The following is a 25,733-nucleotide window of genomic DNA, read 5'->3' as shown; positions in this document are numbered from 1 at the left end:
GGAAGGAGAAGGTTGGAGAAGACCTTGAAGGTCACCAAAGTGTGGCCCTCAGAAAGTATCTGAAGGGGCTTTGAGGTGCCTCCAGGGAAGGGGAGCTGGGGGGCTGTGGTGGGCACTGTGGTGGCCGTGGTGACCACCGAGGTGGCCACGGTGACCCATGCCACCCCTTCAGGAGCACAAGTCGAAGGTGACCTCCTTGGAGCAGCTGGTGGGCCAGGCCAAGACTCGCTACAAGGTGGCCCTGCGGAACCTGGAGGAGATCAGCGAGCAGATCCACGCCAGGCGCCTCCAGCGCCTCCTCCAGCACCGGGCTCCCCCCGTGGGAGCCGAGGCCGCTCCCCACCACCACCACCACCACCAGGAAGGTGCTCAAGATGTTGAAGGAGAAGCCAGAGGAAGCCATTTGGGTGCTGAAGGTCCACCTCTGGACACCATCTCTGTCTTGAGTCTCCAAACCATCGCCTCCGACCTCCAGAAGTTCGATTCCGTGGAGCATCTCCTGGGCTTCTCGGACGCCACCAGCCTCAACAGCCAGGAACTGGAAGAGCAACCAAGAGGTGGTGCTCAGGGGGTCTTCAGGCACCACAGAAGCATCAGCCTCTAGGACCTTCAACCTCCAAATCCCACTCCAGGACCTCCTAGACCCCCGAAAAGGTCCCCAGCTCAGGACCTTCTCCCTCATCTTGAGGAATCTCAGCTGTAGAAGGTGAACCTGGTTCTTCCTGTAGAGTCTTCTAGAGGTCTGGCAAGCTTCTTTGGTGACCAAGATGGCACCTTGGATGACCAAGGTGACACCACTGAAGTGGTGACCCCCCAAAACCTACCTCCAGGTCCTCCCCACCCCAGTAAAGGTCCCAGCTCAGGGCCTTCTCCCTCATCCTGAGGAACCTCAGCTGTGGAAGGTGATCCTGGTTCCCCCTGGAGAAGCTCCAGGGAGTTGTTGGAAGCTCCTTTGGTGACCAAGGTGATACCATGGGGGTGGTGACCCGCCAGAGCCCACCCCCAGCTCCTCCCCCACCCAAGAAAAGGTCCCAGCCCAGGACCCTTCTCCCCCACCTCGAGGAACCTCAACACCAAGCCCCCCCATATGCCACCATGAGAACCTGGGGGGGTGTCCCCAGGTTGATGCTGGGTGGGGGAGGTCCTGAAGGTGCCTCTTTAATGGGGGGGAGGGTGGTGCGTCGGGAGGCTGCTAATGAGATGCAAATGAGATGCAAATGAAGCTGCCCCTCCCTGGTTTTACACCCCTGCCCCAGACCCTCCCCATTTTAGGCCACTTTCTGGGGGTCCTTTCCCCCTTTTTCGAGCAAATTGCACTAAAGTTGGGGGGGGTGGGAGGGGGGCAACTGGGAGGGGGAAGACTTCCCCCCTAATTTGGGGGTTCAATGGGGAGGGGGCTGTGATGAAAACCCCCCCAGTTTGAGGCAGCCCCTGGGACCAGTTTGGGGTTAATAAAGTGGATTTTGTGTCCCCTCCCCACCCCCTAAAATGTGTTTTTTTGGTTGCTGGTTGCACCCCTACACCCCCATCCCCCCCCAAATTCCAGTTTTTGGGAGTGGTTTGGGAGGGGATTTGAGTCCCTAAGGGTGGGAAAATGCCCCAAAAGTGAAGGAATTACCCCCAGATTTCATTAAGTGAGCTATAAGTTGCTGGGTTTAGGGATTGATTAGTTATTGATAGGCTAATTTGTCCAGAAATAGGGAATTTTATTCCCCAGCTTGGGGATTTCATTCCCAAAATGCTGGAAGATTTAATGGGGATTGGGAATTTAATTGAGGAGGCATGTTCCTGGGATTGGGAGCTGGGATGTGGCCTGGAATTGGGGGTGAGGGCCTTGGGTTTCCCCTCCTGTGTCCTGAGCAGGGCAGCCCCAGGATCCAGCGGGAGCATCCCTGGGGTCAGGTGGACTGGGAAAAGCTGCCCTGGCACCAGGGAAAAGGTCTCTGGATATGGGAAAAAGGGAGGAGGAGGAGGAGAGGGAGAAAAGGACAAGGAGGAGGAGGAGGAGAGGGAGAAAAGGACAAGGAGGAGGAGGAGGAGGAGGAGAGGGAGAAAAGGACAAGGAGGAGGAGGAGGAGGAGAGGGAGAAAAGGACAAGGAGGAGGAGGAGGAGGAGAGGGAGAAAAGGACAAGGAGGAGGAGGAGGAGGAGAGGGAGAAAAGGACAAGGAGGAGGAGGAGGAGGAGGAGAGGGAGAAAAGGACAAAGAGGAGAGGGAGAAAAGGAGGAGGAGGAGGAGGAGAGGGAGAAAAGGAGGAGGAGGAGGAGGAGAGGGAGAAAAGGACGAGGAGGAGAGGGAGAAAAGGACAAGGAGGAGGAGGAGGAGGAGAGGGAGAAAAGGACAAGGAGGAGGAGGAGGAGGAGAGGGAGAAAAGGACAAGGAGGAGGAGGAGGAGGAGAGGGAGAAAAGGACAAGGAGGAGGAGGAGGAGGAGAGGGAGAAAAGGACGAGGAGGAGGAGGAGGAGAGGGAGAAAAGGACAAGGAGGAGGAGGAGAGGGAGAAAAGGACAAGGAGGAGGAGGGGAGGGAGAAAAGGACAAGAAAGGAGGAGGAGAGGGAGAAAAGGACGAGGAGGAGGAGGAGAGGGAGAAAAGGACGAGGAGGAGGAGGAGAGGGAGAAAAGGACAAGAAAGGAGGAGGAGGAGAGGGAGAAAAGGACAAGAAGGAGGAGGAGGAGAGGGAGAAAAGGACAAGGAGGAGGAGGAGGAGAGGGAGAAAAGGACAAGAAGGAGGAGGAGGAGAGGGAGAAAAGGACAAGGAGGAGGAGGAGGAGAGGGAGAAAAGGACAAGGAGGAGGAGGAGGAGAGGGAGAAAAGGACAAGGAGGAGGAGGAGGAGAGGGAGAAAAGGACGAGGAGGAGGAGGAGAGGGAGAAAAGGACAAGGAGGAGGAGGAGGAGGAGAAGGAGAAAAGGACAAGGAGGAGGAGGAGAGGGAGAGGGAAGAGGAGGAGAAGGCGGCCTGAGAGCCCAGCAGGAGAAGCTTCTGAAGGTTCTGCTCTAGTTTATTTCTACTCCAAAAAAAGACTCCAAGGACCCCAAAACCCCTCCCCAGGACCACCCCCACCCCAAACCTCCCCCTCCAGCCCTGGTGACCCTGAGGGTCCTCCAGAAGGTCCTCCAGAGGTGGTCACCACCTGGGGGGCGAAGCAGCACAAGAGACACGATTCCAGAAACACGGAGAAAGACACAAAAGAGGACAAATCCCCCTTGGATTTTTTACAACCAGTTTGGGCAGTTTTCAGACCTTTTAACCCTTTTGGTCCCACGTGGGAGGGTTTTTAGAGGTTTGGAGATGATTTTTCATCATTTTAACAGTAATTTTGGATCATTTTCAATAATTTTCACCAATTTTTCATAATTTTGGGGGCAAATTTGGATTATTTTTTTTATCTTGAACCATTTCTGGTCATTTCCTTCACTATTTCCCCCCTCCCCCTCACCTCCCCCTGACAATAAGGGGGGGGGGGGGAAAAGCTGGGATTAAAAAAAAAAACCAAAAAAAGCAGGATTTCAACCCAAAAATCCAAGGGGAAAAAAAAAATTCACCACAAAAATACAACTTTGTTACCAAATCCACGTGGAAAAGGATCCCAAAAGCCCCCCCAGAATCCCCAGTTTCCAGGACGTGCCTGAAAAACCGACATCACACATCCACCCAAACGGTTTCCTTCCACCTGAAGGCTCCCCAGAAAGGTCAAAAGTGAAGGAAAAAGAGCAGGGAGGCTCTGGGATGGAGGAATGAGCTGGGATCAAGGTGGGATCCAGGTGGAGATAGAGGTGGATCCCCATCCGTGGGCTCCATGTGGAGGTGGATCCCCATCCGTGGGATCTGTGTGGAGGTGGAGGTGGATCCCCACCCGTGGGCTCTGTGTGGAGGTGGAGATGGATCCCCACCTGTGGGATCCGTGTGGAAGTGGAGGGGGATCCCCATCCGTGGGATCCATGTGGAGGTGGATCTCCATCAATGGGGAACATGAGGTCAACCAATGCTGAGTCCTCGAGGTCACCTCCAGTTGGGTGTCGGGTGAGGGGCTGGGGCACGGTGGGAGGAGGAGGGACCCACGGCGCAAGGAGGACTTCTCCGTCCCCTCCTTAGCTCCTTAACGACCTCAGTTAATGAGGGACGGGGTCTGTGCCCCCGAGCCCGGGGCCGAGGAGAAGGAGGGGTGGGGGAAGCCTCGGCTGGGGAAGGAGAGGGCCCAGGGCAGGTCCAGCCCCGGGATGGGCAAGGCCGAGGGGGACGCCGGGAAGGAACCCAAGGGCGGCAAGGAGGTGGCCGAAGCGCCCAAGGGCGGGGAGAAGGTGGCACCGGGGAAGGTCCCCGAGGGGCTGGCGACCGCGGCGGCGGCTTTGGGCTTGTCCCCGGCGTGGGTCCGTTGGTGGCGGTTGAGGTGCGAGCTGCGGCTGAAGCATTTGCCGCACTGGGGGCACTTGTAGGGCTTCTCCCCGGTGTGGACGCGGTGGTGGATGGTGAGCTCCGAGCGCTGGATGAAGCTCTTGCCGCACTCGGGGCACTGGTAGGGCTTCTCCCCCAGGTGGATGCGTTGGTGCTTGATGAGGTTGGAGGAGACGCTGAAGCGCTTGCCGCACTCCCGGCACTCGTAGGGCTTCTCCCCGGTGTGCATCCGGCGGTGCTTGGTCAGGTCGGACTTCTGGATGAAGCCTTTGCCGCAGTCGGGGCACTTGTAGGGCTTCTCCCCCAGGTGCGTCCTCTGGTGCTTGATCAGGTTGGACCTGACGCTGAAGCTCTTCCCGCACTCCCCACACTTGAAAGGCTTCTCCCCGGTGTGCATCCGGCGGTGCTTGACCAGGGCCGAGTTCTGCCCGAAGCTCTTCCCGCACTCGGGGCAGCCGTAGGGCTTCTCCCCAGTCTGGGTGCCTTGGTGCTTGACGTTCTCCAGCTTGGAGGTGAAGTCCTTCCCACATTCACAGCACTTTTGGGTCTTCTCTTGAGGGGCAGGTCTGGCTCGGGGCACCCACAGGAAGCTCTTCCCGCAGTCACTGCACTTCGAGGTGGCGCTCAGCAGCCTCCGGCGCTTGGCGGACGCCAGGAAGCTCTTCCCGCAGTCGCTGCACTGGGAAGGTTGCTCCGTGGCGCCGCTGCCACCGGTGGGAGATGCGGCGGCGTGGACGCGGTGGTGTCTCTCCAGGTGGGAGCTCTGGGAGAAGCTCTTCCCACAATCCCCACACCGGAAAGGCTTCTCCCCCATGTGGATCCGGCGGTGCCGGTCCAGGTGGGAGCTCCAGGAGAAGCTCTTCCCGCAGTCCCCACACTGGAAGGGTTTGCCCACGGCGTGACTCCGTTGGTGCTGGACCAAGGCTGTGGGCAACCCAAAGCTCTTCCCACACTCCCCACACTTGTGGGGCTTGTCCCCACCGTGGCCGCGCCGGTGCTTGGCCAGCGCCGAGCTCTTGGTGAAGCCCTTCCCGCACTCTCCGCACTTCCAAGGTTTCTCTTCAGCTTTGGAAGCTTCTCCGGCCGCTGCCGGTGGCGGCAGGGGTCTCGGCGGTGGGGAGTGACCGCAGCTGGAGCACCGACAGGAGGAGCCCACGCTGCTCCCCAGGTGGGTCCGGCGGTGCCGGTCCAGGTGGGAGCTCCAGGAGAAGCTCTTCCCACACTCCGGGCACGTGAAGGGCTTCTCCCCGGTGTGGATCCGACGGTGCCGTTCCAGGTGGGAATTCCAGTTGAAGCCCTTCCCACAGTCCCCACACTTGTAAGGCTTCTCCTCCAGGTGGAGCTTCTGATGCTTCACCAAACTGGAGCTGGCCGGGAAGCTCTTCCCACAGACCCCACACTGGCAGGGGGTTGGGGCGGCGGCGCCGCCGAGGTGGCCGCGCTGGTGCTGGATGAAGGCCGAGCCGACGCTGAAGCTCTTGCCGCAGTCAGGGCACCGGAAGGGCTTCTCGGCGGCGTGGCGCCGCTGGTGTGTGATGAGGGTGGAGCTCAGCCTGAAGCACTTCCCACACTCGGGACATTTGTGAGGCCTTTCGGCTCCCCGGCGGCGCTTGGAGAAGGTCGAGCCAAAGGCCAAAGCTTTGCCGCAGTCGTGGCAGCGGCCGGGAGCCAGCAAGGCCCTGCCAGAGAACTTCTTGAAGCCACCGCGAGTAGCTTTGCCTTGGGGTTTCCCCGAGGGCTTTCTTGCCTGCTTGGTTGGTTTCTGAAGGTTCTCACCACCGGGTTTGATCGCCTCCACGCTGGTGGGGTTGGGGATTTTGGCTTTGCCAGCTGGTGTGGCGGTTTGGGCGTCCACCTTCTCCAGCTCGCCCGCCGGGGGCTCCTCCTCTTCGTTCTCGCTCAACAAGGCATCGTCTAGGAGCAGAAATGGAGCTCAAGGTGTGGTCTCACCAACTCTTGGTTGACCACATCCCTCCCAGCACCATGGGGACCTATCTCCAGCTGCTTCCCACCATCACCCCATGGTTTGGTGGCCTCCAAACCAAGCTTCTGGTCATCACCAACCCCAAAGGAGAACTGGAGGTCGAGATGAGGTCCCACCACCAAAACCCAACTGTTGGCTGACCACATCGTGGTGGCCTATCTCCAGCTGCTTCCCACCATCACCCCATCACTCAGCTGCCTCCCAACCATGCTCCTGGTCATCTCCAGCACCACATTGGGTGTCTCACCGGTGCTCAAGCCCCTCCTGCGGTGGGATTCAGCGAAGGCGGTGATCCGTGGCCAACTGATGGCGATCTCCTCGGCTGTAGGAGAAGGTTGGGGACAAGTTAGGGTTGGTTTCACCCCAAAACTTGTCCACACAGGATAAGGATGGCCCAGGACCCCACAGCTGGAGGAAGAGTTCCATCTGGGACCTGGTCAATGCTTTGATCAATGGTCTGGGGATGGAGGTGACACCAGGTTGGGTGGGAGTTGGAATGCTGGAGGGCTGGAGGAGCTCCAGATGGACTTGGAGTCATGGGTGAAGAGCTCCAGAGGAATGTGACCAAGGTTGGAGCCAAGGGTGAAGAGCTCCAGAGGGGTCTGGCCAAGGTTGGATCCATGGGTGAGGGGCTCCAGAGGGATGTGACCAAGGTTGGAGCCATGGGTGAGGAGCTACAGAGGGGTCTGGGCAGGTTGGAGCCCTGGGTGAGGAGCTCCAGAGGGATCTGGGCAGGTTGGAGCCATGGGTGAGGAGCTCCAGAGGGGTTTGGGCAGGTTGGATCCATGGGTGAGGAGCTCCAGAGGGGTCTGGGCAGGTTGGAGCCATGGGTGAGGAGCTCCAGAGGGGTCTGGGCAGGTTGGAGCCATGGGTGAGGAGCTCCAGAGGGGTCTGGGCAGGTTGGAGCCATGGGTGAGGAGCTCCAGAGGGATCTGGGCAGGTTGGAGCCCTGGGTGAGGAGCTCCAGAGGGATCTGGGCAGGTTGGAGCCCTGGGTGAGGAGCTCCAGAGGGATCTGGGCAGGTTGGAGCCATGGGTGAGGAGCTGCAGAGGGATCTGGGCAGGTTGGAGCCGTGGGTGAGGAGCTGCAGAGGGATCTGGGCAGGTTGGAGCCATGGGTGAGGAGCTGCAGAGGGGTCTGGGCAGGTTGGAGCCCTGGGTGAGGAGCTCCTGATGGATCTGGGCAGGTTGGAGCCGTGGGTGAGGAGCTGCAGAGGGATCTGGGCAGGTTGGAGCCATGGGTGAGGAGCTGCAGAGGGATCTGGGCAGGTTGGAGCCGTGGGTGAGGAGCTGCAGAGGGATCTGGGCAGGTTGGAGCCATGGGTGAGGAGCTGCAGAGGGGTCTGGGCAGGTTGGAGCCATGGGTGAGGAGCTGCAGAGGGATCTGGGCAGGTTGGAGCCATGGGTGAGGAGCTGCAGAGGGATCTGGGCAGGTTGGAGTCATGGGTGAGGAGCTCCAGAGGGGTCTGGGCAGGTTGGAGTCATGGGTGAGGAGCTGCAGAGGGATCTGGGCAGGTTGGAGCCATGGGTGAGGAGCTCCAGAGGGATCTGGGCAGGTTGGAGTCATGGGTGAGGAGCTCCAGAGGGGTCTGGGCAGGTTGGAGTCATGGGTGAGGAGCTGCAGAGGGATCTGGGCAGGTTGGAGCCGTGGGTGAGGAGCTGCAGAGGGATCTGGGCAGGTTGGAGCCATGGGTGAGGAGCTCCAGAGGGATCTGGGCAGGTTGGAGCCCTGGAGGAGTTCAATGGGATGAAGGTCACCAGGGCCAAGCATTGGGGGAGGGGGGTTGGGGGGTGGGTTGAAGACCCTCACCCAAGGAGATGACGCTCTCGTAGCTCTCCTGCATCTCCTCCACGTTCACTTTCCAGACCTTGGCGGGGGGGGTGGGTTCTTTTTCTTTCTTTTTGGTGGTGGGGGTCCTTGGTCCCTGCAAGAGAAACCAGGTCCAGAACTGAGGGGGCTCCACAGCCCAAAATTAGGAGCCCCCCTCCCCATTACGACCACTTGGACCTGAGGACCAGCCTGGGTTGCCCCAGTGTCAGCCTGGATGGACACCAACCTCCCCCCCCCCCCCCAAGCTGACTTCCTCGGTACTGGGGAGCTCCTCCCCTATGGAAGGGACCCCCCCCCAAAAAAGAACCCCTCCAAAATCCCCCCAAGCATTGACCCTATAGAAAATACCCACCCAAAAGACCCTCCCCCATGTAGCACCCCACCCCCCAACCCCTCAAGAAAGACACCCCCAAAATACCCCCCCCCCCCAAATCTGCCCCCAAATCGGGGTGGGGGTAAATGGGACTTTAAGGGGGGGGCTTGTTTTGCATGAGGGTTTAAAGGGGAAAAATAAGGGGGGGGGGGAGGGGGAGATTTGGGGAGGAGGGCAGGAAATGGGGGGGAGGGGGGCTAATTGGGGATTTAAGGCAGGGGTGCATGCTGGGGGGTGTTATTTTGAGGGGGGCTTCTTCGGCTGAAAACGGCGGAGGGGATGGCGGGGGGGGGGAGGAACCGAGCGGGACGAAAACCGACTGGGGGGGGGAGGGGATGGGGTGGGTTAAAAAAGGCTCCACCGAAGCCCCCCTCCCAAATTAACAACCCTGGGGTGGGGGATGGGGATGGAAGGGGGAAGCAATGGGTGCGGTCAGCTCCAACCCCCCCCTCCCCAGTTAAAAAACAACCAGGCCGGGTGGTGTTTGGGGTGGGGGGGGAAGGGGAGGGGGTCCCCCATTACCTGTTCCTGCTGGGGCTGCGTCGGCGCTGGTTTCAAATGAGAATTTTTAGGGAGGGGGAAAACAAAGCGGGGGGGGGTGGTGGGGGGGGTGGTGGTGGAGAAAGGGATGGAAGGGGGGGGGGGGATAAAAAAAAATTGGGGAGGGGGGGTGGGAGGGGGTTGGGAAAGAGAATTAAAAGGGATGGGGGGGGGGGGAGGGGGGGGGGGCGGTTGTTGCACGTCCGGATGGGTGAAGCCGAACACACACAGGAAGGGGCTGGAGTTTACTGGTGCGTACTGGGAGCGAGGAGGGGGCAGGAAAGGGAAGAGGGGGGTGGGGAAAAAAAAAAGAGGGGGGGGGGGCTACAGCCGCGAGCTGAAGAAATTTAGGGGGGGGGGGAGACCCCCCCCAAGACAAAAAACGAAGAAGGAGCGGAGCTGCCTTTGTTGTGCCTCCTTCCCTTTAAAATACACAAAGGGAGTGGAAGGTAAATGCTAAGGGAGGGGGGGAAGGGGGAAGGGGGATGAATGAAGACACCCCCCCCCCTCCCCCCGCCCCGGGCTGGGGTTGGGGTAGGGTTAAGAGGGGAGGATGGGGAGCAAGAAAAACAAAGCGGGGGGGGGGGGGGGCTCGGTGCTACCCGGCTTTGTCCTTGGGGTTGGGGGGGGGGGCTAAGGGAAACCAGTATGGAACTGGGGGGGATTTGGGGCTGGGGGGAGAAGGGTCCGGAATGGGGGCTGAGGGCGTCCGGGTTGAGGCTTGGGGGATAGAATTTGGGGCTGGGGGAGTCGTTTCTGTCCAGTGTGGGACTGGGGTGAGAGCCTGGAGGGGGTCTCGTTTATTGCTGGGTGGGGGAATTGGGGCTGAGTGGAGTCCCTTCTGTCCAGTATGGAACTGGGGGTGGGTGTGTCCAGAATTGGGAGCTGGGGGAGGTCCGGTTTTGGGCTGGGGGGGTCCCCTCTGTCCAGTATGGAACTAGGGGGGTCCAGAATGGGGAGCTGGGGGGGTCCAGTTTGGGCCTGGGGGGAATTCAGGGCTGGGGGAAATCCCCTCTGCCCAGTACAGAACTGGGGGGACTGGGATGGGGACCTGGGGGGAGGGTCTTGTTCATCCCTGGGGAGAAGACAATTTGGGCTGGGGGGAGAGAATTTGGGCTGGGGGGATCCCCTATGTCCCCTTTTAGACCTTGGTGGCCATCAGGGACTGGGGGGGGGTGTGTGTGCTTCTCCATCCCACCCCACCCTGGTGGGACATCAGGAACCAGGAGCTCTCCTCATGAGGGTGGGAGACCAGGGGGTCCTCTCTCTCCCATCCCACCATGGAGAGGAGCATGGATGGCGGAGTGTGGAGGGGTCTGCTCCACCTCAGACCACCTTGGTGGGGACGTCAGGGATGGAGGAGGCCAAGGAATCATCTTCGCCCTGCACCACCTTGGTTGGAGATCAGGGACCCCAACCCCAACTCTCCATCAAGCTGGGCCTGCAGCCACCATCCTGGTGGCCTCCAAACTTCCCCAAGCCCCCTTGGTGATGCTTCTGAGGTGGCTTCAGGGTGGTGATGGAATCTTCTGGGCTTTCCAAGGTCCCTGCAGCACCAGGAAGGGGACCATGGACCCCTGGGAGGACACAGAGATGGAGCGGATGGTGCTCTTCAAGGGGGAGGAGGAGGAGGACAACTATGAGCCTTCAGCCGTGCATAGTAAGTGTGGAGATGGGTGGAAGAGGGTCCTCATGGCTTTGAGAAGGGGATGGAGATGGAGACCCCCCGTGGACATGAGATCTTGCTGTGTCCCCAGCAAAATCCAAGGCCAAGGTTCCTCGGCCGTGGACACGCTGAGGACCTCAGGAGTTGTGGCTTCCACCAACCCAACCTCCTTGGTGCTCCCACGGGAGGCCTAATGGAGGTTGCCCTCTGTCTCCTCCTCTTTCCTTGCCCCAGGAACCCCAAGTGACCCCAAGCTGGACACCCCAGCCACCGGCGACCCCGAGATCGTCGAGCTGGACACCAGCGCCCTGCTGGGTCACCAGGTGGAGGCTTCTCCCTGCCAGCGCAGCCCCGGCCACGAGACCCTGCGCTGGACAGTGGTGCAGCAAATCGACTCCCCGGCCGCTCCCGCCGGGCGCCGCGCCGGCAAAGGCCCTCCAGGAGGCGCTGCCGGCACCGCGGGTGGCGTCTTCTCCAACTTCAAGAGCATCATCGTCCTCCAGAAGAGCTATGAGTGCGGGGACTGCGGCAAGAGCTTCAGCTGCAGCTCTCACTTCAGCAAGCACCGGAGGACTCACACCGGGGAGAAGCCTTTCGTCTGCCACCACTGCGGCAAGAGCTTCAACGTCAGCTCGAACCTTTACCGCCACCAGCGCGCCCACCAGCAGCGTTCGGCGGCTCCGCCGCCACCGCCGCCATCCTCCTCCTCCTCCTCCTCCTCCTCCTCCCCTCGTGGCTTCCCTTACCGCTGCCAGGAGTGCGGCCAAACCTTCCGCCGCAACAAGGAGCTGGTGACCCACCAGCGGCTGCACACCGGCCGCCTGCCCTTCCAGTGCTCCCACTGCGGGAAGAGCTTCAGCTGGAGCTCGCACTTCGACCGCCACCAGCGCGTCCACACCGGGGAGAAGCCCTACGAGTGCCCCGAGTGCGGCAAGGCCTTCAGCAGGAGCTCTCACCTCTACCGGCACCAGCGGAGCCACTCTGGCAGCCGCTCCTACATCTGCACCTACTGCGGCAGGAGCTTCGGCAGCACCCTGCACTTCAACCGCCACCAGAGGACCCACAGCGGGCAGCGGCCCTTCAAGTGCACCCTGTGCAGGAAGAGCTTCGGGGACGGACCGGCGCTGGTCAAGCACCAGTGGCTGCACCTCGGGGACGGACCTTTCCGGTGCGAGGAGTGCGGCAAAGCCTTCGGTGCCCGCGCTCAGTACCTCAGGCACAGGAGGAGCCTCCACGGTGCTGCCGGTGCTGGTGGTGGTGGCGGAGGCGGCGTGGAGAAGCCCTACCGGTGCGGTGACTGCGGGAAGAGCTTCTCCTGGAGCTCCCACTGGGAGCGGCACCAACGGATCCACACCGGGGAGCGTCCCTACCAGTGCGGGGACTGCGGAAAGCGCTTCGGGAGGACCTCTCACCTCTACCGACACCAAAGGACCCACGCCGGAGGCCAGCCCCACGTCTGCCCCGACTGTGGCAAGAGCTTCAACAGCACCCTGCACTTCCACAAGCACCGGCGCAGCCACGCTGGCCCCCGGCACCCCTGCACCGACTGCGGCAAAGCCTTCGCCGACAGCTCGGCCCTGGCCAAGCACAGGAGGAGCCACGCGGGGGGGGAGAAGCCCTTCGTCTGTCCCAGGTGCGGGAGGAGGTTTGGAGTCAGGTCCCACCTGCATCGGCATCTCCGGACCCATGGGGACGAGGAGGCGGCGGACAAGGCACCGCAGAAGGCACCGCAGAAGGGGACGCCATGTTAAGGGGTGGGGGGGGGGTGGTGGTGGTGGGACCCAGCCACGGTGAGGGTCCCACCTTTGTAGCCATCTCTGGACCCCTGGTGGTGAGGAACCAGCAGAGAAGCCACCACAGAGGGTGATGCCACATTGAGGGATGGGAAGATGGTGGTGGTGGCACCATTCCCGCGGCCAGGTTCTACCTTCATTGCCACCTCTGCACCGACGGTGATGAGAAGCCACCCCAGAAGCCACCTCAGAAGCTGACACCACATTGACTGGCGAAGGGGTGGGATGGTGGTGGTGGGACCGTTTCCATGGCCACATTGTGGCTGAGGGTTTGGAGTCAGGTCCCACCGTCGGCATCTCTGAACCCACGGTGACAAGGAACCACCACAGAAGCCAGCACCAAAGCTTGCACTGTGTTAACCAGCAGAAGGATGGTGATGGTTGGACACCACCACGGGGTTGACCACCCCGCCACCACCTCCACCTCCACCATGCTGTTGGTGGCTTCCATCCCCACTGTGGCGTGGGTGGTGCCAAGCTGGTCGGTGTCTTCTCTGTGGTGGCACCAAGCCTGGTCCTGAGGACGTTGTTTCTGTAGGGTAGAGTAGGAAGGTAGGGTAGATAGAGGAGGATGAAGATGGAGGTGATGGAGCTGGGGTGGTCCTCTCAAGAAGCTTGGACCTAAACCTGCCAGAGGACCTCAGGACAACCCAGCTGTGCTCCTTTTCCGTGTGTGGTGCAGGAGAAGCCACCTCGTTGGGTGTTAGAAGTTGGGAAGGTACCAGAGGAGAACAGGATGGGGTTGAAGATGCAGGAGATGCCACCAGCTCCTTCTCCACACCTAGCCTGGAGAAGCCACCTTGGTGGACATTGGAAGATGGTGCTGAGAAGCTGAGGAGCCACCAGGGAGGAACATCTGAGGTGGCTTCATCCCTTGCCTGTCCTACCTTCTCCACCCTGACCAAGACCCAGAGGTTAAACCTTCTCCCAAGCATGTGTGGATCCTGGGGCCACCATCAACCACATGCCACCATCTAGGGGCAAACCAAGGCCAAGATGTGGTCTTTGTTGGTGAGGAACAAGTCCCAGGTGTCTACCTCTAGCTGCTTTGGCCACCCTTTGGTGACCCTTGGGTGATTTTCTTTCCTCTATTTATTTGTATTTATTCAACCAGGAACCCACCAAGACCTGGAGGAACCCAGCGTGGTGGGAGGGGTTGGAGGACAGGAGGTGGGACAAGGGTTGGTTTCATCCTGAGATATCCCTGAGAAGCTCCTCATGGGCTGATGGAGCAACCCCTGTGGTGGTGGGAACCCATGGGTGGTGAGGAGAAGGCAGCAGCACCCATGGCTGGAAGGAAGCCACCAGGAGACCACAGAGAGCATTATCTGCAGCTGATGAAAGTTGTGAGGTGGGGTGGGGGGGAGGTGACCTTGAAGGATGGGAGGGGGCCACACATCTCCTAGGAGGTTTCTTGGTGGCTTTGGTCCTTTGTGGTCCATCTTTGGGTGAGCAGAAGCTGTGTTTGTAGTGTGAATAAACGTAGACCTAGTCCAAAGCTTGGGAGATGCCTCCTGCTTCTCCTTGGAGGAGCTGCAACCTCAACTCTCCTCTGGCCAGCTGTGGAGGTGGGGGTCACCGTGGGTGGGATGTCCAAGAAAAACCACCCCTGCCCCACCTAATCCCAGGGAGAGTGGACCTTCAGTGGTTGAGTGGTGCTGAGTCACCACCAGCTGGGGTGGGACAGGTTGGGGCTTCCCTGTCTTCTCCTAGCCCTGGTGTCCACCTCCATGCTCTCAAAGGTCCCGTCCCCAAACTCCTCCTGCCTTCATCTGGTCCAAGAGATTCTCCATGGAGGGAGATCTTCTGCTCCACTGGGTCTGGGAAGGTTCTCCATGGAGAGCAAGGGATGGAGGAAGAGCAGGAGGGATGGAGGAAGGATGGAAGAGGAGGAAGGTGGAGAAGGAGGGATGGAGGAGGAGCAGTAAGAGGAATGATGAAGGAGGAGGGATAAAGGAGGAGGAGGAAGGGGGAGAAGGAGAAATGAGACAGGACAATGAGGAGGGGTGGAGGAAGGGGGAAGGAGGAAGGAGGGATGAAGGAGGAGCAGAGATGAAGGATGGAGGAGGAGGAGGGATGGAGGAGGAGGATGGATAGAGGATGAGGGATGAAGGAGGAGGGATGGAAGAAGAGGAGAAGGAGTGGTGAAGGAGGAGGGATAGAAGGAGGAAGGGGGAAGAGGAAGGATGGAGAAGGAGGAGGGATGGAGGAAGAGGAGAAGGAGGGATGAAGGAGGAAGGATAAAAGGGAAGAATGGGAGGAGGAGGAAGAGGAGGAGGGATGAAGAAGGATGAGGGATGAAGGAAGGATAGAGGAGGAGGGATGAAGGAAGGATAGAGGAGGAGGGATGGAGGAAGAGGAGAAGGAGTGATGAAGGAGGGATAGAGGAGGAGGAAGGATGGAGGAGTAGGAGGGATGAAGGATGAGGGATGGAGGAAGAATGGGGGAGGAGGGATGGAGGAAGAAGGATATAGAGGAGGAGGAGGGATGGAGGAGGATGAAGAGGAGAAGAAAGGGGGGGAGACGGAGCGACGAAGGAGGAGAGGTAAAGGAGGAGGAGGGATGGAAGAAGAACGGAGGTGGATGAAGAGGAATGGAAGAGGAGGTATAAAGGAGGAGGAGGAGGAGCGATGAAAAAGGAGGAGGGATGGAGGAAGGGGGAGGAGGAGGAGGAGGAGGAGGACGACGAAGGGGGCAGGAGGCGGCCGCAGCGTTCTCTGTATCCGGGTCACAGCGGAGCCTCCACCGGGACCGCTGCTGGCCGCGGAGCCTCCCCGGAGCCCTGCGGAGGGGACCCCGGGGCTGTGCCTCCCTCAATCCCGGACCCCCAAAACTGCAGGTAACAGGAGGGGGTCCCGCCCCAACCCCCGGCACCCCAAAATCCCCTCCGCCAAACATTCCCACCCCCCCAAATTCTCCACGGGGAGGGAGGAGGGGGTGGGGGGAAGGGGGGTGGGCACCGCGAAATAAAACAGGGGAGGGGGGTTGGGGGCTGAAGGTGGAGATCCCCTCCCAAAAATGGGGCGCAGCATCGGGGGTGACCCCCCAAAATGGGTGGGCTGCACCTGGGGACCCTCAGAACTCGGGTACAGCCCCTGGGGACCCCCCCAAACCAGGGGAACACCCAGTGGGCACCCCCAAAACTGAGCGGGCAGCCAAGGGGTGCCCCCAGAAGTGGGTAGGCAGAAGCTGGGGACCCCCCAGAATGGGTGGGCAGCCGCGTGGGACCTCCAAAACGAGGGGAGCACCACCTGGGCACCCCCAAAAATGGGTGGACAGTGTCTGGGTGCCCCAAAAGCGGGGTAGAGCTCTGGGTACCCCCAAAGAGGAGTGGTGCGCCCTCTGGGCACCCCAAAATGTGGGTGAGGAGCCCCTGGAGACCCCCAAAAATGGGTGGGCAGCTGCTGGGGACCTGCCAAACTGGGATACATCCCCTGGGTACCCCCAAAATGAAGAGAGCAACCCCTGGGTACCTTAAAAGCTATGTGAGCACGCCCTGGGCACCCCCAAAAAATGGGGGGCACCCCCTTGTGAGCCCCCCCCTCCAAATCAGCCACAGGGAATTAAGGTGCCAACCCCCCTCCCCCCCAAACCGTGTCCCCCAGAACCCCTCCACGGGGACAAGGGGCAGATCTTTGGGTGCTAAGGGATTTTGGGGGGGGTGGGGTGTGTTGTTTCCTCTTTTGTTGTTGCAGGGGATTAGACTTTTGGGGAGACCACCCCCCAAAAAAGGGACCTTGGGATCTCCTCTTTGTTTGTGTGTGTGTGTGTCCCCAATTTTTTGGGGGCCACCATGCAGGAGAATTATGAGAATGTGATTTCCTTGGGTAAGGGACCCCCCAAATTCTGGGGGCTTTTGGGGGGGATTGCTTTTGTCATTTGGGGAGGGTTTGGGGTCACTTCTGGGGGGTGGGGGGCTTGGGGTCATTTGGGGGAGGGGGCTTTGGGGTAATTTTGGGGGCCTGGGGTCATTTGGGGGGCTTATGTTTATTTGGGGGGTGGGGTTTTGGGGGTGTTCTGAGGCCACTTTTGGGGGGTTCATTTTGGGGGTCATTTAGGGGGTGGGATTGTTTTTGGGGTGTCCTGGGGCCAGTTTTGGGGGGTTCATTTTAGGGGTCATTTGGGGGCTTTTTGTTTGGGGTGTGGGGTTGTTTTGGGGGTGTTCTGGGGCCACTTTTGGGGGGTTCATTTTAGGGGTCATTTGGGGGGCTTTTTGTTTGGGGGGTGGGATTGTTTTTGGGGTGTTCTGGGGCCACTTTTGGGGGGTTCATTTTGGGGGTTAATGTTTATTTGGGGGGGGTTGGGGTCATTTTTGGGGTGTTCTGGGGCTGCTTTTGGGGGGATGAGGTCATTTTGGGGGGGGTGGCTAATTTGAGGAGGGGGTCACCTTGTGGTGCCCTCTCCATGCTTTTTGGGGCACCCCCAAATGTGGTGATTTTGGGGTGTGGGGGTGTCCCCCCCACTTTTTTCATGAATCTGAAACTCTTTTTGCCCAAATCTGGAGAGTTTCAGCCCAAACTGGAAGGGGTTTTGGGGCGCAGGGGTGGAAACGGGGGTGTGTGGAGGATGCCTGGGGGGAATCTTGGTGCTGAGGGGACCCCCAAAACTCCTTCAGCCGAGGAAATTGCCATCAGCTGGCCCCGGATCACCGCCTTTGCCGAGTCCCATCGCCGGCGGGGGCTGGCAGGTGAGCTTGAGGGGGAAAAGGGGGGTGCCCCAAAATTGGGGTGAAATCCCTGGGGGGATTTGGGGACCCCCTAAAAATTTGGGGTGATTTGGGAGCCATTTTGAGGGGGTTGGGGTCATTCTGGAGGGGGGCTTAGGATCATTTGTGGGGTCTTGGGGTCATTTCGGGGGGAGTTAGGACTGAAATCTGGGTGAATTTGGGGGGGGGCATTTGGGGTGGAGGGTTCAATATGGGGGGGGGTCTCCAAAATTGGGGTGAGTTCCTGGGATTTGGGGAACCCCCAAGTGGGGTGGGATTACTGGGTTTTTGGGACTGAAACCTGGGTGAATTTTTGGGGGGGTATTGGGGCGAATCCCAGAGCTTTTGGGGGGAATCCCTGGGATTTGGGGGTTTCTGACATCCATTTTCCTCCAGGGGCTGAGGCCGAGGCCGAGCAAGGCCCCACGGAGCCTCCTCTGGTGCCACCTCCAGCATCTGGTGCCGGTGCCACTGACGGTGGGGGCCCAGCGGTGAGCCCCGACCTGCGGCGCCAGCTGGGCCTCATCCTGCAGACCGCTGGCAGGAGCCAGGTGGAGAAGATGCTGAGGGAGCTGGTGAGGGAGCAAGGCCAAGGTGGGAGACGGCGAGGACGGAAGAGGACAGCCAAGGATGGAGGTAAAGCTGGGGAGGGACCACCCGAGGAGGAGGTCTCGTGCCGGGGGAGGGTCTGGTGGGAGAAGATCTCAAGCCAGGGAAGGTCTCCTACCAGGAGAGTTCCCCTACTAGCCTGGCTCTCACCATTTCCCACTACACTCCAGGTCCCACCACCGGCAGCGGCACCGAGGAGGACCCAACCCCCCTGGAAGTCGAAGAACCAACGCTAGATGACACCACCCAGACCAACCAGCATGGAGAGACCCTTCCTGGTACCACCACCACCAAGAAGACCTCAGTGACCGCAGCACCACCCCCACCATCGACAACCCCTGGCTGTACCGAGTGCAAGCTGAGGGGCTGCTCCCAGAACTCCTTGAAGCCGCGGCGGTGCCGGCAACCCAACCACGGTGTTGGTGGAGCTGGTGTTGGTGGAGATGATGCCAAACCTCACCGCTGCCTGGACTGCGGCAAAGCCTTCAGCCGCGGCTCCAACCTGGCCCAGCATCGTCGCATCCACACCGGGGAGCGGCCTCACCGCTGCGGCGACTGCGGCAAAGGCTTCATCCAGCGCTCCGACCTGGAGCGCCACCGCCGGGTGCACACCGGGGAGCGGCCCTACCCCTGCGGCGCCTGCGGCAAACGCTTCAGCGTCAGCTCCCACCTCGACCGCCACCGCCGCGTCCACGCCGGCGGCCCGGGCCCCCCTCCCAGCCGACCCCCTCCTCCTCCTCCTCGCCATCGCCAACCCCCCGGCGAGGCTCCTCCACCTCCCCACCGCTGCCCTCAGTGCGGTAAGAGCTTCGCCCAGCGCTCGGCTCTGGTGAAGCACCTCAAGACCCACAGCGGGGAGCGGCCTCACCGCTGCGGGGACTGCGGGAAGAGCTTCAGCCGCGGCTCTAACCTAACCCAGCATCGTCGCATCCACACCGGGGAGAGGCCTTTCGCCTGCGGGGACTGCGGCAAAGGCTTCATCCAGAGGTCGGACCTGGAGCGTCACCAACGCGTCCACACCGGTGAGAGGCCTTACACCTGCACCGAGTGCGGGAAGAGCTTCAGCGTCAGCTCCCACCTTGACCGGCACCAGAAGATCCACCTGGCAGAGAGGGCCTCCTACCGCTGCCCAGAGCACCTGGCTGGCTTCCTGGCCGCTCACCGGCACGGTCGCCTCTTCCAGTGCTCTCAGTGCGGAAGGTGTTTTGGTCAAGGAGCTGCTTTGGTGAAGCATCAACGTTCTCACGGTGGTGGAGGCCTGGGGTCAGCACCGAAATGTTCTGATTGTGGCAAGAAATGTGGTGGTGGTGGTGGTTGTGGAGGTGGTGGAACCTTGGGGTCGTCAGCAAAATGCTCTGATTGTGGCAAAAACAGTGGTGGTGATGGTGGTGGAGGTGGTGATGGTGGAACCATGGTGCCGTCACCTAAATGTCCTGATTGTGGCAAGAACTGTGGTGGTGATGGTGGTTGTGGTGATGGTGGTTGTGGTGGTGGTGGCGGCGGGGGAGCCATGGGGTTGCGTCCTGCCGGGCAGCAGTGCTTGGATTGCGGCAGGGAACCGGATGCCGGCGAGGGCGAAACGTCCCCGGAGGTGCCGCCGGAGAAACCCTACAAGTGTGGGGAGTGTGGGAAGGGTTTTGGTCAACGCTCAGCCTTGGTTAAGCACCGGAGAATCCACACCGGGGAGAAGCCCTACTCCTGCGGCGACTGCGGGAAGAGCTTCATCCAGAAGTCCGACCTGACCATCCACCGCCGGATGCACACCGGGGAGAAGCCCTACAGGTGCCCCGAGTGCGGCAAGCGCTTCAGCGTCTCCTCCAACCTCATCACTCACCAACGGACCCACCTGGGGGAGAAGCCCTACCAGTGCCCCGAGTGCGGCAAGAGCTTCATCCAGCGCTCGGAGCTCACCATCCACCACCGCGTCCACACCGGGGAGAAGCCCTACAAGTGCCCCCAGTGCGGCAAATGCTTCAGCCGCAGCTCGCACCTCAACCGCCACCAACGGACCCACGCCGGGGACAAGCCCAAAGCCGCCGCCGCGGTCGCCAGCCCCTCGGGGACCTTCCCCGGTGCCACCTTCTCCCCGCCCTTGGGCGCTTCGGCCACCTCCTTGCCGCCCTTGGGTTCCTTCCCGGCGTCCCCCTCGGCCTTGCCCATCCCGGGGCTGGACCTGCCCTGGGCCCTCTCCTTCCCCAGCCGAGGCTTCCCCCACCCCTCCTTCTCCTCGGCCCCGGGCTCGGGGGCACAGACCCCGTCCCTCATTAACTGAGGTCGTTAAGGAGCTAAGGAGGGGACGGAGAAGTCCTCCTTGCGCCGTGGGTCCCTCCTCCTCCCACCGTGCCCCAGCCCCTCACCCGACACCCAACTGGAGGTGGCCTCGAGAACCATCCCTGGGTTGGGGGCAGCTGTTCCTACCTGAAGCCCTTCATCTTTGGTGGCTATTAATGATTTAATGAAGAGCCAGAGGCCTCCTTCCTGAAACTCTTAACCCTTTTAACCAAATTCCCACTTTTTCACCACAGATGCCCCCTCACCACCCCAGCAGCTCTGTGGCACGGGGAGGGCAGAGTGCCACCTCCCCACCCTTCAATTTTGGGGCAGAAAGAGGCAATTCGTTAATTTCCCACCTAATTAAAGTGACTTAATGAAGCTGCTTCCCCCACTCCCTTCCCCACCCCATGCTGAGTTTGAGCCTGGCCCAAAAACGCCCCCAAATCGTCCTTGTTGGGAGCTGGTCCAAAAATTGGGGCAAAAAAAGGACAATTTTGGGGTTTTCCCCTCATTTTTCTGCTGGGTTTTGGGGGAGACTAAATCGGGGGGGGGGGTGGGGATGTGGGGTGGGGGGGTGGTCCCAAAATTGTCTCTTTGTTTTTTCACTGCTGTTGTGTGTCTTGTGTTGGTCTTAGTTCCAGCGGCGATGATGCTCCCCAAGTGCCATTATGGGGCAAGAAAACCCAATTTTGGGTCCCTGGTGCTGTTACAAGAAACAAAACCCCAAGATGGACTGTGAAGTGTTCCCCAAATGGGAGCCCAAATCGAGTTGGTTTCACTCTTTTGTTTGGGGTTTTTTTGTTTGGTTTTAAAACAAGACCTTTTTGGGGGTGGTTTTGTTACCTCGGAGTCTTCGGTGGTGGTTTTTTGTGTCCCTGCGAGGCGAAAAGTGTGGACTTTGGGGTCCTAAATGGAGGTGCTCAGCCCCCAAAATGAGGCATTTCGGCACCAAATGACGGGCTTCGGCCCCAAAGTGAGGGGGTTCTGCCCCAAATGAAGATTTTTGGCCCAAACATGAGGAGTTTTGGCCCCAAACTGAGGAGTTTTGGCCCCAAATGAGGATTTTTGGCCCCCACAGTGAGGATCTAGGGCCCCAAAATGAAGGGGTTCTGCCCCAAGTGAGGGAGGTTCTGCCCAAAAATGAGGATTTTTGGCCCCAAACTGAGGATCTAGTGCCCCAAAATGAAGGGGTTCTGCCCTAAGTGAGAGAGATTCTGCCCACAAATGAGGATTTTCAGCCCCAAATGAGGATTTTAGGCCCCAAATGAGGATTTTTGGCCCCAAAATGAGGATCTAGGGCCCCAAAATGAAGGGGTTCTGGCCCAAGTGAGGGAGGTTCTGCCCACAAATGAGCATTTTTGGCCCCAAATGAGGATTTTTGGCCCCAAAATGAGGATCTAGGGCCCCAAAATGAAGGGGTTCTGGCCCAAGTAAGGGAGGTTCTGCCCACAAATGAGGAGTTTTGGCCCCAAATGAGGATTTTCGGCCCCAAACTCAGGATTTTCAGCCCCAAATGAGGATTTTCAGCCCCAAACTGAGGATTTTCAGCCCCAAATGAGGATTTTCAGCCCCAAACTGAGGATTTTCAGCCCCAAATGAGGATTTTTGGCCCCAAAATGGGGATCTAGGGCCACAAAATGAAGAGATTCTGCCCCAAGCGATGGAGGTTCTGCCCCCAAATGAGGATTTTTGGCCCCAAACTGAGTATTTTTGGCCCCAAATGAGGATTTTTGGCCCCAAACTGAGGATTTTAGGCCCCCACACTGAGGATCTAGGGCCCCAAAATGAAGGGGTTCTGCCCCAAGTGAGGGAGGTTCTGCCCACAGATGAGGATTTTTGGCCCAAAACTGTGGATTTTTGTCCCAAAATGAGGATTTTTGGCCCCAAACTGAGGATCTAGGGCCCCAAAATGAAGGGGTTCTGCCCCAAGTGATGGAGGTTCTGCCCACAAATGAGGATTTTCGGCCCCAAACTGAGGATTTTCAGCCCCAAATGAGGATTTTTGGCCCTACACTGAAGAGTTTTGGCCCCAAATGAGGATTTTTGGCCCCAAAATGGGGATCTAGGGCCCCAAAATGAAGAGGTTCTGCCCCAAGTGAGGGAGGTTCTGCCCACAAATGAGGATTTTTGGCCCCAAACTGAGGATTTTTGGCCCCAAAATGAAGGGGTTCTGCCCCAAGTGAGGGAGGTTCTGCCCACAAATGAGGATTTTTGGCCCCAAATGAGGATTTTCAGCCCCAAATGAGCATTTTAGGCCCCCAACTGAGGATTTTAGGCCCCAAAATGGGGATGTAGGGCCCCAAAATGAAGAGGTTCTGCCCCAAGCAATGGAGGTTCTGCCCACAAATGAGGATTTTTGGCCCCAAACTGAGGATTTTTGGCCCCAAACAGGATCTAGGGCTCCAAACTGAGGATCTAGGGCCCCAAAATGAAGGGGTTCTGCCCCAAGGGAGGGAGGTTCTGCCCACAAATGAGGATTTTTGGCCCCACACTGAGGATTTTTGGCCCCAAAACGCAGGGGTTCTGCCCACAAGCCAGCATTTTAGACCCAAAATTAGGATGTACTGCCCAAAAACGAGGGGTTTGTGCCCCCCCAGTGAGGATTTTCTGCTCCCAATTGAGGACATTCCGCCCCAAACGAGAATTTTGTGCCCAAAAATGAGGATTTCTTGTCCAGAATTGAGGATTTTGTGCCCCAGAAGGATGATTTTAGGCCCCCCTCCCAAATGCAATTTTTCTGCTCCCCCCCCCCCCCCAAAACCTCAGGATTTCTGCCCCCAAATCAGGATTTTTGGCCCAGAAACCATCATTTCTTGCCTCCAACTGAGGCTTTTTCTTCCCAGCCTGGAATTTTGTGTTGAAAGCCCACAAAATCCACTTAAAATCCTCCCCCTTTCAGAGGGCAGAGGGGGGGGCTGGGTGGGAGGTTTTGGGGTACCCAGGGAACCCCTCCCCTAACCCTGCGACGCTCCAAGAAAGACTCTGAGAGACCTCAGGTTAAAAATCAGCACTTTTAAATAGCCCCAAAATTGGCTGAATCCAGCCCAAATAAATAAATAAATTAATAAATATCATTAATAAATAATGGGGGGGGGGGGGAGGGGAGGGGAGGGGATGAGGTTAGCAGCACCCCCAAACTTGGGTGAAGGCGAGGTAGGAGCACCCATGGGTGCTAAGTGCAGAGTGAGAGGCACCCAGGGGTGCTGGGCACCTTGGGGTGCTCGATGGCACCCTCAAAGTGGAGGTGAGGGGCACCCATGGGTGCTGGCTGTGGGTGAGTGGCACCCCAAAGTCGAGGTGAGCGACACCCCCCTAGGTACCGAGCTCCAACTCCATCCTGTCAGGCACAACTCTGAGCGGCACGGCAGGCTGCCACCCCAAGGGGGAGGTGACACCTTTGGGTGCCATCCTGAGGGCAGGCTGAACGTCCTAGGGTGGCCCTCAGTGGGTGGCACAGAGAGTTGTGCCATTGTGGGGTGCTCCTGCTGTCCCCATGGGCGCTGCTGGTGCCACCTGGGGTGCTCCTGCCGTCCACATGGGCGCTGCTGGTGCCACCTGGGGTGCTCCTGCCGTCCCCGTGGGCGCTGCTGGTGCCACCTGGGGTGCTTCTGATGTCCCCGTGGGCGCTGCTGGTGCCACCTGGGGTGCTCCTGCCGTCCCCGTGGGCGCTGCTGGTGCCACCTGGGGTGCTCCTGCCGTCCCCATGGGCGCTGCTGGTGCCACCACAACCCCGGAGGTCACCTCAGGGGTGGTGTCCGCTGGGGTGTTGTAGATTTGGGTGCCCACCACCACCAAAAGCAGCACCAGGAGCCTCTTGGCCACGTTGGGTTCCTCGGTGGGGGGGGCTCGGCGAACCTGAGGGGGGGCACACAAAGAAAAAGGGGTGAAAAGGGGCAAATGTGGGCAAATAACCCCCCCACAAGAGGCGTAAAAACTGCCCGGGGGGGGCGGGGGGGGGGGCAGGAAATTGAAGCCCAGGTGTCCCCCGGCCCCCCCCCCCGCCCCAGGCATGACCTGGGGGTGACTCAGGCAGGAAGTGGGGTGGGGAAGTGACTCACCCCCCCCTACAGCGCTACCAGGAAATGGGGCACATCCTGCCCTCCCGAGGGGACACAGAGGCTGAGGAGGGGACCCCAATTTAGAAGGGGACAGACACCCAGGAAGGGACCCAAATTGAGGGGGACAGACACCCAGGAGGGAGACTCAAATTGGGGGGGTGGGGGGGGAGAAGGGGGGACGGACACACACACCCAGGAAGGGACCCAGAGTTCAGGGGGGGACCCCATCTGGGAGGGGGGCACAGCCAGGAGGGGACCCAGAGCTCAGCGGGGATCCAAATTTGGGGGACATCCAGGAGGGACCCAGAAGTTCAAGGAGGGGACACCTAAAGTTCGAGAGGGGCCCCAGATTCGTGTTTGGGAGGGACCCCCCCTCCTCGCTCACAGCCCCCTCGGGGTCGCTGGGTACTTACAGCTGGGGGGTACAGAACTCGGCGATGCCGGCGGCGGGGCCTGGGGGGCTCTTTGGACTTTACGAGGGGTTCGAAGGTGAAGTGACGAGGTGGGGAGGGGACGATTCCGACGGGAAACCCCTCAGGGGAACCCCAAATCCGGGCCGGACACGTCGCTGCCGTCGCCGCCGCCGCGGTCATGGTTAAGGACATAGCGGAAAACAGGCGGCGCCCCCCCGGCCCCGCTTTTAAAGGGCGCCCCCGAGGCTCCGCCCACCGGGGCATGGCCACGCCTACTCCCGACTCCTATTGGTTGAGACTGGGAAGAGGCGTGGCTTAGCCGGCATGGCTACGCCCATAGGAGCGGGTGGGGGGGTGCTGGGGAGGTAGTGCATGGGGGTTACAAGGAGATCTACAGGGGGGTATAGGGGGTGTAAGGGGCTGTGTGCGGGTGTGTAGGGGTCTGTGGGGGGGATTGGGGGGCCCTATGGGGGGGATTGTGGGGTCTATAGGGGGTATTGGAGGTATATGGGGCAGTATAAGGGGCTACAGGAGGGCTGTGGCGGGGTGTAGGGAACCATATGGAGCTCTATAGTGAGGTATATGGAGACATAGAGGTCTATAGGTGGCTATAGGGGGATATATGGGTAGCTATAGGGGTCTATGGGGGGGGGTACAGGGTGACACAGGGGCGCTCTAGGGGGGTAAAGTGGTCTACAAGGGAATCTCTAGGGTCTGCATAGAGGTACATGGGGACATGAGAGGGGGTTATTGAGGGCTATAGGGAGCTATAGGGGGGCATATGGGGAGCTATAGGGGGGACATATGGGGCGCTATAGGGGGTCTCTAGGCTCCCTATAGGGCCTCTATAGGGGCTGTTCAGATCTTGTCTATGGAATGGGGGTGGGGGGAGCTGAAAAGGGGGGTCCCTACCTACCCCTCCTCCTCACCTCCCAGAGCCCCCCTTCCCCTATGGCTCCTATAGTTTCCTGTCCCCTCTCCCCCAGCACCCCTCCCCCTCCCCCCACCCCCCCTCCCATTCCCCCTAGATGACGTCAGGGATTTTTCCCACGTTGCACAACCCCGGAACCTCCCAGGTGCCTTTTTAGGGCGG

General features: G+C 59.9%; 4 protein-coding genes across 4 annotated transcripts; 2 read left to right on the top strand and 2 right to left on the bottom strand.

Moving 5' to 3' along the window:
* The first annotated feature begins 142 nt into the window (after positions 1–142).
* Positions 143–1,489, top strand: SH3BP5L (SH3 binding domain protein 5 like). The gene is made up of 2 exons (XM_068169797.1): positions 143–706; positions 831–1,489. The coding sequence occupies exon 1, from the start codon at positions 158–160 to the stop codon at positions 602–604; it is 447 nt and encodes a 148-aa protein (XP_068025898.1). The 5' UTR covers positions 143–157; the 3' UTR covers positions 605–706; positions 831–1,489.
* A 1,570-nt stretch (positions 1,490–3,059) lies between these two features.
* LOC137458110 (zinc finger protein 665-like) lies at positions 3,060–9,184 on the bottom strand. The gene is made up of 4 exons (XM_068169793.1): positions 9,105–9,184; positions 8,189–8,303; positions 6,627–6,701; positions 3,060–6,309 (listed from the first exon to the last, which is right to left on the bottom strand). The coding sequence occupies exons 2-4, from the start codon at positions 8,220–8,222 to the stop codon at positions 4,109–4,111; spliced, it is 2,310 nt and encodes a 769-aa protein (XP_068025894.1). The 5' UTR covers positions 8,223–8,303; positions 9,105–9,184; the 3' UTR covers positions 3,060–4,108.
* Positions 9,185–9,449: 265 nt separating this feature from the next.
* Positions 9,450–20,709, top strand: LOC137458116 (zinc finger protein 721-like). Its single transcript, XM_068169798.1, has 9 exons — positions 9,450–9,571; positions 10,666–10,782; positions 11,023–12,534; positions 15,316–15,420; positions 15,908–16,050; positions 16,285–16,408; positions 17,197–17,268; positions 17,683–17,922; positions 18,066–20,709. Exons 2-9 carry the CDS (start codon positions 10,692–10,694, stop codon positions 20,165–20,167), a joined length of 4,389 nt encoding a protein of 1,462 aa, XP_068025899.1. The 5' UTR covers positions 9,450–9,571; positions 10,666–10,691; the 3' UTR covers positions 20,168–20,709.
* Positions 20,710–23,166: 2,457 nt separating this feature from the next.
* IER3 (immediate early response 3) lies at positions 23,167–25,119 on the bottom strand. The gene is made up of 2 exons (XM_068169796.1): positions 24,641–25,119; positions 23,167–24,024 (listed from the first exon to the last, which is right to left on the bottom strand). Exons 1-2 carry the CDS (start codon positions 24,902–24,904, stop codon positions 23,611–23,613), a joined length of 678 nt encoding a protein of 225 aa, XP_068025897.1. The 5' UTR covers positions 24,905–25,119; the 3' UTR covers positions 23,167–23,610.
* Between the last annotated feature and the right edge of the window lie 614 nt (positions 25,120–25,733).

The sequence above is a fragment of the Melanerpes formicivorus genome, unplaced genomic scaffold (assembly GCF_026170545.1).
Source record: "Melanerpes formicivorus ecotype bairdi unplaced genomic scaffold, bMelFor1.0.p_v2 SCAF_224, whole genome shotgun sequence".
NCBI classification, from domain to species: domain Eukaryota; kingdom Metazoa; phylum Chordata; class Aves; order Piciformes; family Picidae; genus Melanerpes; species Melanerpes formicivorus.
This window is presented reverse-complemented; position numbering and strand designations above follow the sequence as displayed.

Excerpts from the sequence above, each read along its gene's own strand:
- SH3BP5L (XM_068169797.1), top strand. The coding sequence starts at position 158 with ATGCCACCCCTTCAGGAGCACAAGTCGAAGGTGACCTCCTTGGAGCAG.
- LOC137458110 (XM_068169793.1), bottom strand. The coding sequence starts at position 8,222 with ATGCAGGAGAGCTACGAGAGCGTCATCTCCTTGG. Across the intron at positions 6,702-8,188 it reads CGAGAGCGTCATCTCCTTGG|CCGAGGAGATCGCCATCAGT; the intron begins GTGAGGGTCTTC and ends CTTCTCCTACAG. Across the intron at positions 6,310-6,626 it reads CAGGAGGGGCTTGAGCACCG|ACGATGCCTTGTTGAGCGAG; the intron begins GTGAGACACCCA and ends TTCTGCTCCTAG.
- LOC137458116 (XM_068169798.1), top strand. The coding sequence starts at position 10,692 with ATGGACCCCTGGGAGGACACAGAGATGGAGCGGATGGTGCTCTTCAAG. Across the intron at positions 12,535-15,315 it reads ACCGCAGAAGGGGACGCCAT|CGGAGCCTCCACCGGGACCG; the intron begins GTTAAGGGGTGG and ends TCCGGGTCACAG. Across the intron at positions 17,923-18,065 it reads GAGGACAGCCAAGGATGGAG|GTCCCACCACCGGCAGCGGC; the intron begins GTAAAGCTGGGG and ends ACTACACTCCAG.
- IER3 (XM_068169796.1), bottom strand. The coding sequence starts at position 24,904 with ATGCCCCGGTGGGCGGAGCCTCGGGGGCGCCCTTTAAAAGCGGGGCCG. Across the intron at positions 24,025-24,640 it reads GAGTTCTGTACCCCCCAGCT|GTTCGCCGAGCCCCCCCCAC; the intron begins GTAAGTACCCAG and ends GCCCCCCCTCAG.